Genomic DNA, 21,671 nt, shown 5'->3' on the forward strand with positions numbered 1-21,671 from the left:
ATGGCATTCAGATAACTGACTTTGTAATTATTGGCATGAAATCTCGATTAAAAAAACTGTCAATTACAATATAATTAAGCGCAAAACAAGGGAATCATGTTAAAGTTCTATGGTTTACACACATCAGTAATTAACAATGGTCAAAATATGTTTCATATCAAGTTTACCCACTACCTGTCAGTTCTCTTGAGGATCATTTTGCAAAAAAAAAGAAATCTGGGGCTATAATGACAAATAAAAAGGCTCGGACGCCCACATCAAAACAACCAAATAAATGCACATAATAACATCAACAACACACAAAATTAGAAAAAAATGGACAAAACAACAACAAAAACACACAAAACGACCAAATAAATGCCCATAACTTCAACAGAGACTGTGATTTTACAATATCTGAACAAGCACACACACACACACACACACACACACACACTCAGAGACAGATACAGACAGAGCTCCACTAAGCAGCCCTAATGACTGCGACTGCTGACACCTGGTTCTATTGCTCACGCCGTCAGCACTGCTTTCACATCAATACACGCCACATGATGCATGTGCATGTTTAATGCACCCGTATGCATTTGTGTGGCTACAAAGAACCACATATATCAAATTTAGAGACTCTTTTCCTCCCAGCTCGGAGAAGCTGATGAGAGTAGAATGAAAAAAAAAAAAAACAGAAATATGGGCACAGCCATCATCATTAGTTCACTGCTCTGTTCAGCTGTTTGTCTGTTTCAGTGAGGGAGGGAGGGAGGGAGGAAGTGAGAGATCTGCTGCTGCTGCTGCTGCACATCGTCTTTTATCGATAGTAATATTGTGCCAATACCAATACTTGTATATGGCAATAAAAGGCTGGCATCAGTATCGACAAGTACTACCTAACTAACTTGTGATTCTCAGTCTGCTGAAAAGGGAGAACAATCCACCTAACCCAATGAAGAAGAATCAACCGAACACCGACAAAAAAGAATCCACTGAACACCAACGAAGAAGAATCAACTGAACACCAATGAAGAAGAATCCACCTTACACCAACGAACAATCCACTGAACACCAACGAAGGAGAATCAACCGAACACCAATGAAGAAGAATCCACCGAACATCAACAAAGAAGAATCTGCTGAACACCAACGAACAATCCACTGAACACCAACGAAGAAGAATCCGCTGAACACCAATGAAGAAGAATCCACCGAACACCAACGAAGAAGAATCAACCTAACACCGACAAAAAAAGAATCTGCCAAACAACCAACGAAGAAGAATCCGCAAACACCAACGAAGAAGAATCCACCGAACACCAACAAAGAAGAATACGCCGAACACCAACAAAGAAGGATCCGCCGAACACCAACGAAGGAGAATCCGCCGAACACCAACGAAGAAGAATCAACCCAACACTGACAAAAAAAGAATCTGCCAAACACCAATGAAGAAGAATCCGCAAACACCAACGAAGAAGAATCCACCGAACACCAACAAAGAAGAATACGCCGAACACCAACAAAGAAGGATCCGCCGAACACCAACGAAGGAGAATCCGCCGAACACCAACGAAGAAGAATCAACCCAACACCAACAAAAAAAGAATCTGCCAAACACCAACGAAGAAGGATCCGCTGAACACCAATGAAGAAGAATCAACCGAACGCCAACGAAGAAGAATCCACCAAAAGTGTTTGCGTTACCGCGTACTTGCTGATACTAGACAACTGGGTATCACTATCTGCATCTGAACAACACTAATCGATAGACAAACACTGAGTGACACTTAATGTCAGGAAAGTGACCTCAACCGTCATCGTTCCATACATTCTTTCACTTTAAACGCCATTAGAAACAAAGGAAACCATTGAATAGATTCACGGCTCTTAATAAATAATGGATTTAGGTTGAGGTAATAACTTTTCACTTGAAGGCAATAAATAAAGCCGCTCATTAAGCAGCGCTGGAGAAAAGTTGGGCTGTTTTTCTGTCATTCTTCGTTTGATCTTGGTGAGTGTACAAAGGAAGAGAATTAATGAACATCTCACATGGGAGGGATTTCAAACGTGGCTCTCAGCGAGTGCACGTGTATGTGCGTGCACGTGTGAGTTTCTTCACTTCTATTTTGGGTCTTTGTTTATGTTTATATCTGCGTGTGTGTTTGCATTTGTTTGTGTGTCATGAATAATGTGTGGATTGTTGCTGGCCCGTTTTCAGACCCTGTTTCAGTCTTGAATAGATTTAAACCACAACATTTTGTTTGTCTGCTGCATATTTGTAGCTCATCATTTCCTGTCATGCAATTAAAGGTAGAAGTATTCTATTTAACCCTTTCAGCTGCAGGAGATTCACTGTTTTAGAAATCAAATGCAGCCAAGGGACCACATGCGGCCCTCACACTAATTTTGTGCGTTTGTAAACACATATGACTCCAAAAAACATACAAAATGAGAGAAAATATAAAAAAACATCCACAAAAATAAACCAAAATACACAGAAATGACTAATAACACACAAAACAATAACAAAAATACACAGAACAACTAAAAAACACACAAAACATCCCAAAATATTGACAACCAACAAAATCTCCAAAATCAAAAATACAGAAAAAAATTACAAATTAAAAGAAGAATATACAAAATGACAACCAAAATATTAAAAAAAAAAAAAAATAAAAATACTGAAAGGACTCCAAAAACACACAAAACGACAACAAAAATACTTTTTGTATTAATGCTTATAGATTGTTCATTATTCTAAAAACATGTAAATTAAATAATGTGGCCGGGCCCTCAAATAATAATAATAATAATAATAAAAAAAAAGATTGGCCTCCAAATAATAACATAAATGTGCAGCACAGTATTTTATCTGCAGATTATTAAATATCCACTTGGTATAAAGAGTTACAAACATATTCTTAGGTTTTGCTGATAGATTTGTTTTTAACTAAAATATCAGAGAGAAAAAACATATCAGTACATCCCTAGCTTTAATTGTTAAAAACTGAACTAATTATTATTGTCAAAACATGACAAAGTCAGATAGTATAGTATAATATCTTTGAACATTAAAGTACACAAAACTACAACAAAAAAATGAAAAAATAATTAAATAAAAGAAATATCATCAAAAATGAGAATATAATACGCAAAATGATGCCAAAAACACACAAAACAACAAAAACACACAAAAAGACTAAAAAAACACGCAAAATTAAAGAAAAATGATACAAAATGATAACAGAACGCACAAAATGACTGCAAAATTACACAAAATGGCAATAAAATACAGAATAAGAAAATAAAAAATATGCAAAATACATAGAATGACTCCAAAAAACACACAAAACAACAACAAAAGCACATACAATATTTTGCTTTTACATGTATTATTGCTCAGATTGTTCATTATTTTAAATGTTAGTGTAAATTAAATCATGTGGCACTCTAACTTTTTGTGGCCCCCAAAAATAATAACAGAAAAATGTTTTCAATAGTTTCACTGCTTATTATTTGCCATTTACTAAATCAAATTTGTACTAGTTTTAATTAAGGATGCACATATACAGTATTAGATAGAAAAACTATTAACAGCACAGTATTTTATCCAATAATAATAAAATTTTCACTTGTTATAAAGAGTTGCAAACACATTCTCAGCTTTTTCTGATAGATCTGTTCTTAACTTTGAAAATGTCAGAGGGAAAAACACAAACACTAACTTTAATGATTAAAAAATGAACTAATTATGATTGTCAGAACATGTAAAACCTTGTATGTCTGCATGTTGTTCCTCAGTTATTTATTTACACTTTCAATTAGGACTACAAGGGATTTTTTGCTGTTTTAATCCTGCTGTACATGAGATAGAAATATGAAATCATCATACCTTGAATTCATGTTGATATTTCTCCATAATTCTAAGAAATGTCTTTAGTGAAGCTTGGCTGTGATTTGCATAGAGAGAGAAACTCCCAGACAGGCTGGAGCTGCTGCTGCTGCTGCTGTAGAACAAGACCTAATGTCATGTTGCTGTCAAACACGCAGACAGGGACGCAGCTAAGTCAATTACACACACACACACAGAAACACACACACACTCCAGCTCAGAAGCAGAAAGTGCACACGCAGTAAAAGGTGAAGCGTTGCCTTTTGTTGAGCTCTGTGTGTTTATAAAGCTGCTGCTCAGTGAAGTAAAACATAGATGATCTCAGCAGAGGAAAAATGACCTTCCTGGATGACAGGGCACGTGTGTGTGCGTGTGCGTGCGTGTGTGTGTGTGTGCGTGCGTGTGTGTAGTCATAGTCTGAAGTGCTAGGGCAGCATATCTGTCAAAGCCATCATCTGACTCTTATCTAAACGCTCTGGGCAGCGTGTGTGTGTGAGTGTGTGTGTGTGTGTGTGTGTGTGTGTGTGTGTGTGTGTGTGTGTGTGTGTGTGTGTGTGTGTGTGTGTGTGTGTGTGTGTGTGTGTGTGTGTGTGCGTGCGTGCGTGCGTGCGTGCACAGCTGAAACCATGAGGACTATTTAGTTACACATAAGGCTGTGAATGTGATAAAACAATAATAAAATTACACAAAACGACTCCAAAAAACACACAAAACAGCAACAATAATACCTCAACATAAAATAAAAACAAACAAAATACTCAAAATGACTTCAAAAGCACAGAAAACTACAACTAAAATACAGAATAATTAACAAAATGAAATAAAAATACTCAAAATGACTCCAAGAGCACAGAAAAATAAAACTAAAACAAGAACTGAATACACATGATTACCCCCAAAACACAAAAACTGACAATAAAATAAAATAAAAGTAAACAAAATGACAACAAAATACTCAAAATGACAATAAAACAACAATAAAAGACAAGAAACATTTACAAAATAATAAAAAAAATTGACAAAATGACTCCAAAAAGCATATAAAACTACAACTAAAATACAGAAAAATTAACAAATTAAAAGAAAAACATATGAAACGAGAACAGAATACACAAAATGACCAAAAAAACAACAACACAAAACTGCAACAAAACCAAAATCGGTGCGTGATTGTGTACATCTGAAACCATGAGGACCATTTTGTTGCACATAAGGCTGTGAATGTGTGTAATTGATAAAACAGTTGTGGTTAACCTCTGCTGGCTTCTTAAAGATAGATGGATGAGGGAAAAGAGTGAAAGGAAAAGTCAGTGAGAAATAACAGATGCATAGAACGACTCAAAAGTTGAGCAACGTAAGCAGATTTAAAGTGTGTGAGGGAGGAATGAAGGTGTAACAAGACGAAATAAAACAGATATAAGACTGGTGTAGGGTGTTAGATTATGTGCAATAAAGTAAAAAGTAACACAGCACAGGCAAAAAGATAAAGTACAAACCTATGTTCACTGTTATCAAATCATTGCATCACCACCGTTAGCACAGGACGAGCGCTGCTGTTAATTGGTTCAAACGCCTCCTGGTGTTTCAGCAAAGTTTGTGTTTAATAATGAATCTAAACTAGAGCAGATGACTAATGCAGTCCTGGTCTCTCTATCAGTGTGTAGTTACCAACTCCATAACGTGTTCTATATCCGACCTTGCCCAAGGACACAATGACAGATACCACTGGGGTGACTGCCCCCCCCACTGTGACACCTGGAATTCTCAGTGGTCTCCCATCCACCGACTAACCAGGCCCAGACCTGCTTAGCTTCAGAGATCTAATGGGATCAGGCAATGACAGGCTGGTATGGCCACAACGTAGGTGTAATGACCACTCAGGTCACTACTGATATGTAATTACAGACTGACACAGCAGTTTTCACTCTTAACAGCATCATGTTATACCAACGGTGCAACAAAATCATTTACCCACCCAAACTCCTTCTCCCTTGAATCCCCCCCCCCACTCAGGTGAAGCCCCCTCCTTTTTTTACATATTTTTCCCTCCTAATAAAGTCTGGTTTAACGTAAGTATTACTACTTTTTTTAGATGTATATTTTTGCAAGAACAAAACATGCATACATATTGCAAAAAGATTGCACTTATCATAGAGTTTAACGACATGGAATAAAAACGGTTTATTTCTAGTCAAAATGTTGTCACCAGGACGAGTTTTAGTCAACTAAAAGACATGACATCACATTTCTCAGCAGCTAAAAACATGGCTTCTTGACCACAAATTATTTTATTATATTTTATTTGGATTTTTGTACATTGTTTCTCGTGTGTTAAGTATGGATTCACTATTTATTTTAACTGTGTTCCTGTTGTTATTCACTGTGTGGCAATTCTGAGAGTTTTAATCCAGGCTTTGTGCTTTGTTTTATCAGTCATTTTTAGTATTTGTCATACTTGTTCTTTTCTGTCATGTTACATTCTCTCTTGTTTTTAATACCTTTTACATTTTAGGATGCATTGGCCAGGGACACCAGATGAAAACTATCCCATTTAGGCTAAATCTCACTTACAGCACGTCTGTTTAATACATGAATGGACGACGCACGCTCACGGGGAAGTGGAGCTTTTATTTTTAGCGCTCCCCCTGCTGACTGGCTGCAGTATAGGTCGTAAGCCCCGCCTCCTCAATGTTCACGGATGGGATGTGGGTCAAACTGTCGATTTAAAATACTCATGTGATCATTAGTTATTATCACCCTACATTGTGTTCACGTGAAGTTTGTTTTAAATAAATGATTTGAGGTTGAAAAAAACGGGATTTGACGTCATATATGACAATAATTGACAGCTGATGATTGGGCAGTACACAAAATGGGCGGGGCGTGCTACTAGGGCTCCTCCCACCGGACCCTACTGCGCGGACTCCAAATGACGTCAAATTTGCAAGATGGCGCCGTATTTTGGCTTCAAGAACGTTGAGTGGAAAAGCTCCAGGTTTATTAATGTGCTTCATCCCTTTAAAATAATCCAATAAATTAAAATAAATTAAGATTTGAGTCGACTAAAACTTTTGCAGATAATTGACTAAAATATAAAGCAAGAGTGTAAACATTATTTATTACATTTATCAGCCTGATATGATGTGATCACATGAGCCGTCCTATTGGATCACTGAGCAGCTTTTCCCGCCTTCCACGCAGCTGAAGTACTTCTGATTGGATAACTTCCAAAAAAGAAACTTAGCTCTGACTGTATTTCATCCCATGTTGAAAATGACAGTTCCCTTATTATAAATATCAACACTCATAGATCTGTCTGTGTGACTTTCCTACTCACTAGAATGAAACGTTATAATGACTTACTGTCAGATCCCAGGGCCAGGTCCTGCCTTGTTCCGTATGTTCCGTGTCCAGTTCCTCTGCTGCTGGTGGTGGTGTGCAGAGTCCAGCTCACACCTGAGTGAGGGTCCGCGGACCACCCACACAGACTCTGCTCAAAGTCACACACAGCAGACAGCGACGGTGTAGTGGCTGAGAGACGAGACACAGAACCACACATGATGAACAAAAACTCAGATAATGGTGAATTATAGAAAGATTACAGAAAGTATGATAATAAGAACAATAATTTTCATAAAAGGCTTGACAAAAGTAGCATTAAACAACGTTAATTGGCACATTAAATGACAAAAAGGGATAATTTGTCATCATTCACATTAGGACACACACATCTACTTTTCTTACAGTCAAAAATAATAAAAATTGAGGATTTGGTTAATTATCAAACAGCAAAAATAATGTATAAAGCAAAATGCAATCAATTAGCAGGAAATATTCAACAAATGTTCAGAAAAAAAAGAAGAAGAAACTTATAGCTTCAGGGGAATTCTTAACTTCACAACTAAACTTTTATTTCTACAATGCATATATACTGTAGATTTGAATGTTTGACTGTCACATAATAACTTTAATATAGTACTATTTATTTATAATTTTCAAATGTACATTTTGTGTTTTATTATTATCATTATTACAATTACAATTGCTATTATTATTATTATTATTATTATTATTATTGTTATATTATTGTTATTATAATATTATTATCATTATTATTATTGTTATTATTATTATTATTATATTTAGTATTACTATTATTATTATATACTATAAATTATTTTCTTTTTTTGTTTTGTTTTTACCATTTCTTATTTTGCTACACATGAATGCAATATTATTTCTATTTCTCTCTGGAGCTATATACTGTACCTTATAAGGAAGCTTAACATATGAGAAACTTTCATTTACTTGGAGAGAAAAGGTGAGATTATATAAGCAAACACTTCTACCCCCTTTTTTTGAATATGTAAAACTGGAACAAACCTCAGTAATTAATGCAACTCCTGTAATGTTGCATTAGTTCCAATAAACTGAAACTGTTCCTGCGTTTGTTTTAAGTTAAATATGAAATAAGAGCTGGGCTAGAACTAAATCTCCTGGCGTTACTTTATTAAATACATTGAAGCTGACAGTCACTGACCTATGGCCGTGAAATCAGATCCTGACTTTGTTATTTTTCACTCAAACAGAACTACAGTATAGCTTCCTGTGGGACTCTGGAAGCTAACGCACTTCAAAGCCCAGAGGCCCGGGTGGGGGGTGGTGGTGGTGGGGGGGGTCAATGTGACATCATGAGTGTGATCTCAAGAATGCCTGTGTGTGAGAGAATGTGAAGTCAACCTATTCAATAGTGTCTGTGTGTGTATATCTTAAACCATGTAGACAATGTGATAAAACAATAACAAAAAATACATGGAACGACAACAATACCATAAAATAAAATAAAACTAAACAAAATACTCAAAATGACTCCAAAAGCACAGAAAACCACAATTAAAATACAAAAAAAAATTAACAAATTAAAAAAACTATACTGTACACAAAATGACAACAGAATAAAATAAAAATAAACAAAAGGATGAATAAAAAACTCAAATTGACTCCAAAAGCAGAGAAAATTAGAACTAAAATACAAGAAAATTAACAAATTAAAAGAAAAATTTACAAATTTTAAAAATACATATACAAAATGAGAACAGAATTCACAAAATGACAGCAAACAATAGCAGTGTGTGTGTCAGGGTTGGGGTCAATTACATTTTTCAGTTACAATTACATTTCCAATTACCCATGTTCAATTACAATTCAATTACAATTATTTTTTTATCCTTAGAAAGTCAATTACAATTATGTTCGCAATACTAAATTTCAATTATAATTCATTAAGATTACTGAGCCTCAAATAAATAACCTAAAAAAAGTTAACCTTCCTCTTGTGTTAGCTTCCTGTTAGCATCTCTAATGCTAATGGGTCCTAAATCAGCTGTAAAATACATTAACAATTATATTTCTATCATCTAGTTTCTTTCCTATCTATTGTTATCTTGTTAGGCTTCCTAATCAATGAAAATATAGGTTTTTGTGTGTGTGTGGGCGAGCTCACCAGGTCTCATGGCGTGGGTCGTTTGCTCCACCTGGGGCGAGGTCGGGGTCGCTGTGTCAGGGAGAGTGGACGTCTCTGACATGGAAGAAAAACAACAGCAAAGGTTAAACATCTAGTACAGTGAGAGTCATGACACGGCATCACAAAGTCTAACATCCATCCATCCATCCATCCATCTATGCTTTCATCCATCTATCCTTCCATCATCCATCTATCTCTCCTTCCATTCATCCATCCAACCATCCATCTATCTATCCTTCCATTCATCCATCCATCCATCCATACATCCTTACATCTATCCTTCCATCATCCATCCATCTATGCTTCCATCCATCCATCTTTCCATACATACTTACATCTATCCTTCCATCCTTCCGTTCATCCATCCATCCATCTATCCTTGCATCCATCCATCCATCCATCCATCCATCCGACCATAAGTCACACAAATATTGATCAAAAGTGTCTTTACTTTTTTTTTTTACCAGCAGGAAAAACTTAAAGCTGCTTAACAACATTTATTTATGAAAGTTTCAAGCATTGCATTGTGGGATTTGAAGCAAAATCTATTTTCCCAAAGTGGGGTATGGGACTGGTACCCCCAGGTGTACGCAGCTTGTCATGGGGGTATGTGAAAAAAAAATTAAAAACAACGTAACAACTAGGGCTGAAAAAATAACCTGCAAAAAAAATAATGCTGTTAATCGCTTTTTTTTTTGCTCTCCAAACAGCGCGAAACACCTTGTTTCAAGCGTTCCCCGTATTACCATATTACTGATGCACAGGCTACAACAAAAGACTGTCGAGCAGCTCAGCTTTGTTTCCGTTAACTTTGTCCAAAATAAAAACACCAGAATGAAAACACAAGCCGAGTTGTGCAAATCCAGCAAGAAAGAGTTTGAAGCTGCTGTTAGCACTTCAAGGCTAAACATGTAGCAGCTAGCATGGACAATCTGACAGAGCTAGCTGCTACATGCTCCTAGCACGCCGTGTTGACAAAACTGAACAAGATAACAGGGTTCAGAGGCAAAAATGAATAAGTCCTGATGTTTTATTTCGATTGCATCAATATTCCTCCTGATGGTCTAAACTAAAGGTGTCAGCAGCCCTAGGAGTAGTCTCACATAAATATAATATAATAATGTCAATGGTTATCTGTTTAAGTCTGTTAAAAAACAATAAATTACCTTATAAAGACATTTTGTTATATATCAATCTTTTGATCTGCCACAATAATGTAATTTAAATGCAATTTTAAGGCACAATTTTTTTTTTAATCTCTTGACGGCACTAGTATTGTGATTACAATATGACACTTTGGCAAAGTTTTTGGGGTCAGAATGACATCAGTAGTGGACGTGAGCAACTTATGGATAAAATAAAAGTACAGTTTAAAAAAAGTGATTTATGTGGTTAAGCAGCTTTAATGCACACACGCACACGCTTACACACACACACACACACGCACACATACATTGCGGTGATGATAGATCCTGCGCTTAAATTGACCTTGGCACGCAGCAGTGAACAGCTGTCAAAGATACATCACACACACACATACACAACCTTGCATGCATACACCTACACGTCAGCAGTGGCGTATTCCAGCACAAACCCTAAAACCTTCTGTTCTTAATAAGCTCATTTTACCGTTGTTACCATTCCTTAAATGGATCTGAATGTTTTACAAGCCGTACACGCACGCACACATGCACACACACACACACACAAACACACGCACACACACACACAGCATCTGTGTGTTGACGTAAGGGAACAGAAGATTGCTTGGATTGAATGAATGGCACAAAGCAACTTTTTCCCCTAAATTATACTCCTTAACTTCTCATTTCCCATCTTTCTTACTCGCTTTATATTCTTTCCATTCCTATGGTCATTTCTCCCCAGCAGACACACCCGATTCTTTAGTGTTTCTGTCCTAATTTGTCAACCATATTCAATCTTTCACTTTCACCCTGTCACCCTGTCTTCCATCTCCTGTTGTTTTTGTTTAACCGCAGCCACAATTCTCTTTGTCGTGACTTTTCCTACGTTCTCCTCCTGAGGTGTGTTTGGTTTTCTGCAGCCTTTTGATTTTATTTGCCTGTAGCTCCTAATTTTTCAGTGTCAGTGTTTTTTTTCTTTTCTTCTTCTCATGTTCTTTTAAAACACGTCATTTATTCTTCTCAGTTCTTATATATATACACATATATATTCCTACATACTGTATATTCCCGTCTCTTTACTGCAGTCAGGAATGTGTAGCTAAATAATGGACAGCAACATAGATACAGAGTAAAACTAGATGTTTAAAGTAAAATATTTCCTACATAAATACCGTATACAGACAAAGTAAGGACATTAGGGCTTTAGGTATGTCCGATAGTGCTGCGCAAATATTTTCATTTGGTTTCAAAAAGGATGGGACAATAGACTGAGTTCACAATACAATAAGTTACAAAATGTTGGGTTCACAAGGTTGAAAAAATACCATATTTGCTCTTGAAAAAGAAAAAATATATATATTTATGCATGTATTTATTTATAAAGTATAAACTACACTTGCTCAAATAATGTATAATAAACTGAAATGTATGTATTTATTTATGCATCCATTTACCTATATTAAGTTAATAAATACATTTATTAGACTTTAAACACTAACTCTCAAGCCATACTCGAACCTAAACTTAAAAAGATTCTACATATATACAGGTATATATATTTTTTTTTTAAACTGCACAATATCTATACTACTCTACAGATCTCATCATATAAATAAACTTTTTAATAATTAAATTGCTAAATCAAAATGATTTTCATATTTTTGTGATTTTACTTTGAAATAATAATGAGTTAAAAATCCAGGTCAGATTTTAGACAAAATCTCTACGGTAAAAAAAAAGTACTTTATTTAAAAAAAAAAAAAAAAAAAAGTTTTTTTGCAGAAATAATCGTACAGTAATAACTAAAGGCGGGATGATACATTATGAGACAATATGTCGCGATAAATTGAAGATATGTTAATATTGTTGAAAAAGAACATGTCCATATTGAAAATTTGAGCCGTAGTTTGATGTTTTGGCATTTATAATCGGCAAGGCAAATGCATTTGTATAGCGTATTTCATACTAAAGAAAAAGTCAACGTGCTTTACATGATTAAAAAGTGCAACAGAAAACATTCAACAGTTAAAAAATCAATAATAATATCAAAATCAGCAGTAAAAACATTTACAATCAGCAATAAAAACATTGAATCAACACTAATATGATTAAAAATCTCCCTCTCAGTCATAAGCAGTAGAAAAAAAGAGTGCCTAGGGAAAATTATATTATTTCATTTTTATACATTTTTTAATAAAGTACAAAAGATTAAACCCATTAACTAAGAATGTCGAGTTAAAGTGAAAAATAGAAAATAAAAAAAAAATTGTTGTTTTTTTTTTTTAACAGCAACATTTTTGTCTTTTTATCCCTTTCCAAAATATTGTATCATAACTATCATTTCACCTCTAGAAATAACACTATTATCACAGGATATTGTCTGTTATTTTTCTGTCAAATATTAAAAAAGCTTTAAATAATCAATTTTTTCTTTAGATTTTTTTTCATTATTTTACTTGAAAATAAAGTATATAGTTGATATTTAGATTGTTCTAACATATTCAGAGCCATATTTAATGTATCTTTGCCCACAGTGTTGTAGACATCACAACATGTGTGTTCAACTTGACAAAAGAACAAACACTTCTCAGTTAAACTGTATGAGATTATAACGTTGGCACAAACACGGGCAGCCGCACAGAATGAGTTATTTAATATTAGATAAGCAGTTCCCAGCTGCTGACATTAAGATGTTTTAATTTGGTGCCCTTTGCCGCTGTAATTAGCCCCCCCGTATGGAGGGAAAGGAGGGAAGGATTGAGATGAGAGAGAGAAACGTAGGGAGGGAAAATTAACCTTTTTTTTTCCACCTCACACCATCGTTTTCCTAATTAGTGACCACACACTGTTGCTGACTTCCTCCCTAGTCCACACCCTCTCCTCCTATTTAATCCAGTTCTGTCCTCTGTCCGTCTCTCCTTCATGCCTTCCTCCTCCTCTTCATCATCCTTAAACACTTGTCTTTTCCCCATTTATCAGGATCCTTCCTCAAGCAACTGGAAATGTCACCACATCATATTTTAGAAGTTCCTTTAAAGCTGCAGTATGTAGAATCGTGAGACTTGTATGGAATTAATCACGCTCCCATCCACTTATGGCACGTTCACACCAAACACGTCCAAACCGTCAGGTTGACATAGACAATACATGGCGGACGCTCTTCTAGGAGCGTCGATATAACCAATGCATATATGTGACTAATAATTAGTGATGTGAACAGTATATGTTTATAGCTCGAAGCTGATCAAATTACAGGGAGCTGAGACATATGCTAAGTTGTTTACTGAAGGCCACTTTTTTACTTATTTGAATGCCATGTATGCTGGCATGTCCACCAGATAGGATGTATAGCAGATCTTTTTTATATATTCTGAGAGAGTAGGTGGAGCTGTATTACTATATTTCACTATGTTTTGTAAAAAAGATCTCTGATTGGCTGAAACGTAGCGTCGCGCTCCTTGATTTCTAGCGCTAAAATACAAAGCCAAGACACGGAGAAAAAGGTCCAGAGTCCTTAATTATGATATGATCAAAGGTTAGGATGGATTTTAGACCAAATGATGACAAAAAAATAAAAAATAAAAAAAATTACATACTGCAGCTTTAACTTTTTTTAACGTAGTTACAATCCAGATCTCTTACAGCCCCAGAATTGTTTCTTTCTATTTGTTTTGTACTTTGATAATCTATTCTAATGTATTCCAGCACATGGTGATACTACTGCATGGAATGGAAAAGATCCCATGTCATGTTTTTTACATAAGAATTCAAAAAGAGAGGGAGAAAAAAAAAAAAACAATCTGAACATCTATATCCTGCAGATGGGTCATCCAGCGACTCCCTCTACACACACACACACATGCACACAGCTCAAGCTGAGAAACAGGAGGTGTCGCAGGCCCGAGGGCTCATTGTGAAGCTGCTGACTGAGCAGAGTGAAGCGGAAACACAGATGAAAACTGTTCAATTATGGAAAGAGCTCTGGGTATAAATCTACCGCTGTCAGCCTAAATAACGACTACTGACACAGAGCGTGCGTGTGCGTCTGCGAGAGTGTGTCGTTGCTGCTCAATTATCAGTGACACGGTGTGTGTGTGTGTGTGTGTGTGTGTGTGTGTGTGTGTGTGTGTGTGTGTGTGTGTGTGAGGGGTTTCCTGCACTATATGACTGATTGGCAGACTGAAAGCCATGGCCTCTCCAAAACAGATGCTTTACTGCTTACTTATACGTCAACTGTACATTTCTTTGTTTTTTTTTTGACTTTTCAAATTGAAAGCTGTGGCTAGTCCAGATTTCTTTCCAAAGTGATGGATTTAAAAGTGTACAGCGGTTATTAATTTGTCTATCAACGAAAAAGAAACACAAAGGATTTACTGGGTCATATATTAAATACGAACACAAAGGAATAAAAATGACGGTTTGTCAGCAACGAGCTAAAAACCTTAAAGTCAAAACCGTTGACGGACAAAGAGCTTCAGTGACGTCGCTCTTTAGCAACAGCAGTAGCCGCTACTAAAAGGTTTGAACAACCCAAATAACAGACTATTCTATGTATTCTTTCTTTTTCTAGTAGAAATTAGAGGAAGTAGAAGATGGAGATGCAATAAAAATCACTTTAAACTCACGCTTGTGGTAGTTGACATGTTTGACAAATTGTAGCTGTGTTTGAATTACCCTTGGAAATACACACAATCTAAATAGTTCATTAAAAAATGATAATAGAAACACCTGAATTTTGAAAAAACACTCAAATATTGCAATATCTTTCATTGTTAAAAGAATCCCTTGATAAACTATTCAAAACAATGCAATTTAACTAAAAATAAATCCTGAATTAAATAAATAAATAAAACAACTGAAGAAGAAGCCTGTTCATTTAAATTCTAGCTGCTACATGTTTAACATACAGGTGCTAGCTGCTACATGTTTAGCATTGAGGTGCTAGCTACTACATGGTTAGCATTGAGGTGCTAGCTGCTACATGTTTAGCATTGAGGTGCTAGCTGCTACAAGTTTAGCATTGACGTGCAAGGTGCTACATGGTTAGCATTGAGGTGCTAGCTGAAGCTAGCAGAGCTTTGGTGATTGACAAACTCTGCTTTGCACATGTTTCACAGAACTAGGCTTTAGTTTTAGATCCACTGTTTTTATTTAAATCTAAAAATTAACACCCATGAAGCACAGCAACAACTTCTCCTCTGGTTCTCCTGTTTCTGGAGGTAAAAGTTTAGTTCTCCATCTTTAGACAAAGTATCACATCAGATGAGCAGAAATGAAAGGAATTAACAGTGATTTTGACGCCAAAACACAAAAGAAATCTGAATAGCAAATCAAACAAGAGTTCTTCACAACTGTGGGATTGATTCGTCGAGTGCTGGATTAATTAGAACTGCTTATTTCAGGGATGAGAAGTTGAAAAGAAGCCTTTCTTACAAGCATTCAATTAAACTCTCGACTAAAAGCCTGATCAGACATCATAAGGTATGTTTCGTTGATGAGTGCAACACTTGACTCGAGGTTTTCTTTATTATCATGTAGAGAAAAGCTCCAGTGATACTGGGGCATGTAGTGGTGATTTAAATCACATCATGGCGGTAGTCTGCGACTGTAATTGTAGCTTTAAGTGCTAAGATAAGTACGACAACAACTGAGATGATTTAGAATAAAAAGGAAGAAGGAAAAAAAAAGAAGCTGCTGGCAAGAAATGAACTGCTGCTCCACAGGAAATAAGGATAAGTGTGACATCGGCCATTAAGATAAGTGTGCCATTAAGAAGTGGAGAAGAGAAGGTCAGACTTCAAGTTTCATCGACGAACATCACTGAAACATGGGCCTGGTTAAGTGCAGCCTGCAACACAGGCAACCAAGAATTATGGGTAAAAAAAAGAAAAGTGAACACGACATATTTCACTTCTATCCACCCATGAGATGAAAAAGAGTGAATATGTCCATGTGCCGAGTGAAAAGATCCACAGTTAAGGAACGAGAACAAAACAACTAAACAACATGTAACCTATACAGCTAATGGGAATAATTAGCCTATTATTGGCTTATAGTGGAAAACTACAATGGAGGAACCGTTGTGGCTGTTTACTGAGATTTATATTACATTTTCCATTGTTCTATGAATCTGTGATAACCACATGTATTTCATCTGAATAATATCCACTGTTATCCAGGAAGTTTATTATCATGTGCACACATATATAGTCATCCTAAAGATGTAAATCCCTTTTTAATCAGAAATAAAATGGGTTAAAAGTGACCAAAAATGGTGGAAAAGGTGGTGAAATGGGATTTTAAAAACCACAGAAATTGGTAAAAAGTTGCAAATTAGCGTGGCCAAAAACAGACAGAAAAAGAGGTAAAAAGGCTTCAAAGTGTCAATATTGGCTTAAAAGTGGCAGGAATTGGGGGGTTGGGGTAATGTGATTTAAAAAAGTAGGAAAGATTTGGTTAAACTGGCAAATAATGGGCATGACAAATCGTGAATGTGGTTAAATTGGCCAAAATAAGCACAAAATATGGTGCAAAGTGGTTAAAAAAGACAATTATGGGTCAACATTCGGTGGAAAAGTGGTGCAAAGGGTTTATAAGTGCTGAAAAAGTCTGGAAAGTGGAAAAAAAACGTGCAGAAAAGACATTGAAATTTGATTTAGAACTGTCACAAATTGGGAGGAATGTAGCAAAAATACATTAAACGAAGAAAAAATATGGCAAGAAAAACTGATGAAAATAGGTTTAAATATGACAACTTTGGTGTAGTTGCAGAAAAAGGGTAAAAATAAACAAAAATTTGGAGATAAATTTGAATATTTGCCGGGGCTTGTTATTTCTCCTACACGTCTGCAGTCACAAATTGTCTAAAGAATTCTCAAATTTTCCTAAATTACAGAAAAACTTCATCTGTCACTTATTGCTTGGATATTGTGGGAAGTGCAAAGTACGACAATGATGGTCACCAAACACACAAAATCTTCGCACTGGTTTTCTGTTTATGGGAGCGATATGGTTAATATTTCTGTGTAAATATGTTGGTTCAGTGAATAGTTCTTTTTTAAACAAAAATATATATAAATAAATACACATCTGTGAGAACGAACCCCATTCTCTCTCCTCTTTGTCAGATGTGCTCTGTGCGTTTTGTTCCACTTGTATCACCCAAAAAAAAAATGCTTGTAACTGCAGAACGAGTGAGATTATTATTATTATTATCCATACTGCACACAGCGCACAGACAGTTAAGAACCAGGCAAAGTGAAATTTACTGTAATTTATTTCCTGCAAACCCTTAAAATGTAACATTTAACTGGGGTGGATTGCGTTTGGAGCTGGTAGCAGCGGGACCAGTTGGTGTGAAGCGAATATGAACTGTTTCCATGTTTTAATGCACAGATTGCATCCAGAAGGCAAACATCTGGTGTGCAGACAGAGATGGACAGATGTTGATCTTTATTTCTATCACTGTCGTTACAATCAGAGCAGGAACTGACAGCAAAGACCTGCATTGTCCATGTAATTTAATCCAACTGTGAGTGTCCTCTGTTTGTTTGTTTAGTGCTAGTTACCTCAATGACAAAGTAAAAAAAAAGGCTCTAAACACCCCAAATTTATATCCTCCCGTTAGGAATACTGCTAACTGGCAAAGTAATTAAATTAATGATTCATTGAAAACCACAAAGTTTAACAGGAAAAGCTGTTAAATGGATGTAGACACAGTTAAATGCCTGTAATTGCTTACACAATACAGTAGTTTGTCCTTTTATAAAATGAAGGAATGCTTTATTCCCCAGAGCAGTAATAGATCAAAAATGTGCTTTTATTTTTTTATCTGCTCACTATTTTGTTTACAGGGATCCTCAACTGTTTCAACAAGCTTGGCCCAAAATCTTTAATACAGTGTGTACTTATTAGTAGATCTATGCCTTACAAAACACATTATTTTGCTCCATGTGCTGCTTTTGGTTGTTCTTAAAAAAAACAGGAAAAGTTCAAGATGTCGATGTAAACTTCTTTTGTTTACCGACAGACAATGAAGACATTGAAATAACCTGTGACCACAGGTGGTGACAGTTCCAACTTTGTGGTTTCATAGTAGGCAATGAAGCAGAGAAGAACAGCTCTCCTTAGGGACCTTTACTCTCCCTTAAACAGTGCGCTGACACGCTCTGGTGGCTGAAAATAGCGAGTAATCACCGACAGTCGAAGACACACAAACTGATGATAGAAGTCCTTTTAGGTGGAAGTAACCTCAACAGTTACTTCAGCATTTTCAACTTTTCCTGATTATTTAGAGCAGAAGTTCGCAACCTTTTTTGGATCGTGAACCCGTTTTTATATCACAAATGTCCGGCAACACATGTTTATTAAAGTGTGTTACAAATACAGAGTATTAGTGCACAAAGTAACACAAAGTGTGCCACCTCAGATATTTTTATACTGCATTTTATTTTAACTAGATTTATATTTGAGAAAGTTAAGTTATAGGATACAGTTATTTGATATTTATTGTGTGTGATGTGTATTTGAAAAGTAATAATAATAAAAAAAATATACAATATATAAAGAGAGAATTTGAAGTTTTTTTTTTTCTTTCCTTAATTACTAGACATTTCAGGTGACCCCACATGGGGTCCTGACCCCAAGGTTGAAAAACAGTGATTTAGCACAACCAAAAGCAGCACAAGTTGTCATTTTGACTGCAAAAGCTGCTAAATGATCTAAAAATCAGGCTGAATGTTTCACTCCAATAGAAAACAATGGGATGTTTACAGGCAGTGGGGCCGTGTGACATCATCAATCATGTGATTTCAAGATGGAGGAACACAGGCTCTAAAACTGTAAAATAGTCCCATTTGAATATAGTGCATAATAATGTGTTTTGTTAGACATAGATCTACTAATAAGTACATTTCAAAGACTTTAGGCCACATTTGTAAAAACAGTGGAGGATCCCTTTAAAGCCACGAACATCCTTTCCGTGTGGTTTTCTAATTTAGTGTCGTTAGAAAAGTAAAGGTTTGTCCCCTCTGCCCTCATCATCAGCAGCTCTGTAGTCAGGTCTGACACATCTGGGATAAATGCTTTCCTTTGGGCTTCCAAACGTGCGGTCAGACATACAGGACAGCGGCCCTCACCGTCAGCGCAGGGGCCGCTTTACGTCCACTGGGAACAGGTACGGTATGTGTCGTTTCCCATCGTAGCCTCAGCCTGTCACATGTGACAGGTGGAATAAAAATCACATCTCACACACTAAGGAGCAGGAGGAACGTTAGCAGCACTTTAAAGCACTACTAGTACTAGCTTAGACAAAATCTGTATTTTCATACTACACCGTAAAAAAAGGCGAGTTGATTTTACTTAATATTTGCCTTAAAAAACTAATTCATGTTAAGTTTATAAAATCTAAATGATCAAAGTAAACATAACTTTTAAGTTAATTAATTAAACCTAATTGATCAAAATCAACATACATTCTTTTTTAAGGTAAGTTTGCTTATTTTTTTAAGTAAAGTCAACTTTTTTATTCTATAAAGAATAATAAATTAACTTTATTTATTATTGTAAACCTTACCAAGACTTTACTTACAGTACCTTAAATATTCATAAGTTGATTTTACTTGGAGAAAATATGTAAACACACTCCTTTATGTTGAGGTAATCAAATCAAACATAACTTTTAAGTCAATATAAATTCGTTTAAGGTGAGTTTGTATATTTCTTTTTAAGTAAACTGTTTTTTCTTTAAATAATAATAATTCACTTTACTTTGAGAAAATATGCAAAATTGATTGCCTTAAAAATAATTTATGTTGAGTTAATCAAATCTAAATGATTTAAGTAAACTTAACTTTAAAGTTAATTAAACCTAGTTGATCCAAGTCAACATTTAAATAGTGTTTTAGGGAAACACGTTTGCACATTTTTAAAGTAAAGTCTACTTTTTTAATCTTTAAAGAATACAAAGTTGACTTCACTTACAGTACTTTAAAGATTAATAAGTTGACTTTACTTGGAGAAATTATGCAAACTCGTTGCCTTAAAAAAAAACACTAATTTATGCTGAGTTGAACAAATCTAAATGATAACTAATCATAACTTTTAAGTTAAATAAACCTAATTCATCCAAGTCAACATACAGTAAATGTGTTTCTTTAAGGCGAGTTTGTATAGATACATAGATGTATAGTTTGTAAGATTTATAAGTTGACTTAGAGAAAATATCGAAACTTGTTCCCCTTTGTGGAGTTAATCAAATCTAATACATTTTTTTTTTTTTTTTTAAGGCAATGAGTTTGCATTTCTTCAAGTAAAGTGAACATTTTTAATTTTATTAAGTTGACTTTAGCTAGAAAAAAACATGATTTTATCAACTTAAAAGTTATGTTGAGTTAAATCAATTATATTTAATTAACTTGTAAGTAATTTTTAAGTTAATGAAAATTTTATACAAACATCATTCTTTAAGGCAAATTGTTTGCATATTTTCTTCAAGTAAAGTCAACTTATTTATTTCTAAACAATAAAAAATATGCAAACTCGTCGCCTTAAAAAAACAAGTTATAACTAAATGTTATAACTAAATGTGTTTAACGTATTACCAACAAACTAAATAAATGCAAATATATTTAGATTTTCCTTTTTTTAAAAGTACGATTGAATGATGCTTGGCAGTAGATAAATAGATTCAATGCTCTGCTACTATGTAAACTGTTTCTTTTATCATTATGGGGAATTAAAATATGGTTTCAGTAGATTTATAGAATATTGTACATTATTTTTTAGCAGATTTTGTTAAAAAATCCTATGTCTTCAACAAAAAGAATGCAATTTCCATTCTGATTTACAAGTAAATATATTGCAAAATACATCATTTCTGGCCATGATCAGTTCCTGGAGGGAATATACTTAAAACAGGATTAATAGTTGAGCATTTTATAGTCAACATAAACACTAGAGTCCTGGGAATCTACACAGCTGGACTCTCTTAGTGAAAGTCCCATGACCTAGACATGTTAATCCCAGTCCAGACATGTTGGGAAATCTCTGTAGCAGGATGATTAACGTCCACCACTCTGACCAGTATAAGGACACAATACCCTGTTAGTGTGTGTAT

General features: G+C 35.2%; 1 protein-coding gene and 1 pseudogene across 3 annotated transcripts in view; both read right to left on the reverse strand.

The window, feature by feature from the left end:
* Positions 1-21,671, reverse strand: part of LOC114455457 (neuropilin-2-like) — a 140,779-nt gene that overhangs the window by 21,022 nt on the left and 98,086 nt on the right. For all 3 annotated transcript variants that reach the window (XM_028436705.1, XM_028436704.1, XM_028436703.1), the window contains exons 12-13: positions 9,390-9,464; positions 7,250-7,417 (exon numbers count right to left, since the gene is read on the reverse strand). In XM_028436705.1, the coding sequence (XP_028292506.1) occupies positions 7,250-7,417; positions 9,390-9,464 (243 nt within the window). The remainder of the gene's footprint in view (positions 1-7,249; positions 7,418-9,389; positions 9,465-21,671) is intronic.
* On the reverse strand, positions 5,630-5,747 carry LOC114455744 (uncharacterized; annotated as a pseudogene).

This window comes from Gouania willdenowi, chromosome 21 (genome assembly GCF_900634775.1).
Source record: "Gouania willdenowi chromosome 21, fGouWil2.1, whole genome shotgun sequence".
Lineage (NCBI taxonomy): Eukaryota > Metazoa > Chordata > Actinopteri > Blenniiformes > Gobiesocidae > Gouania > Gouania willdenowi.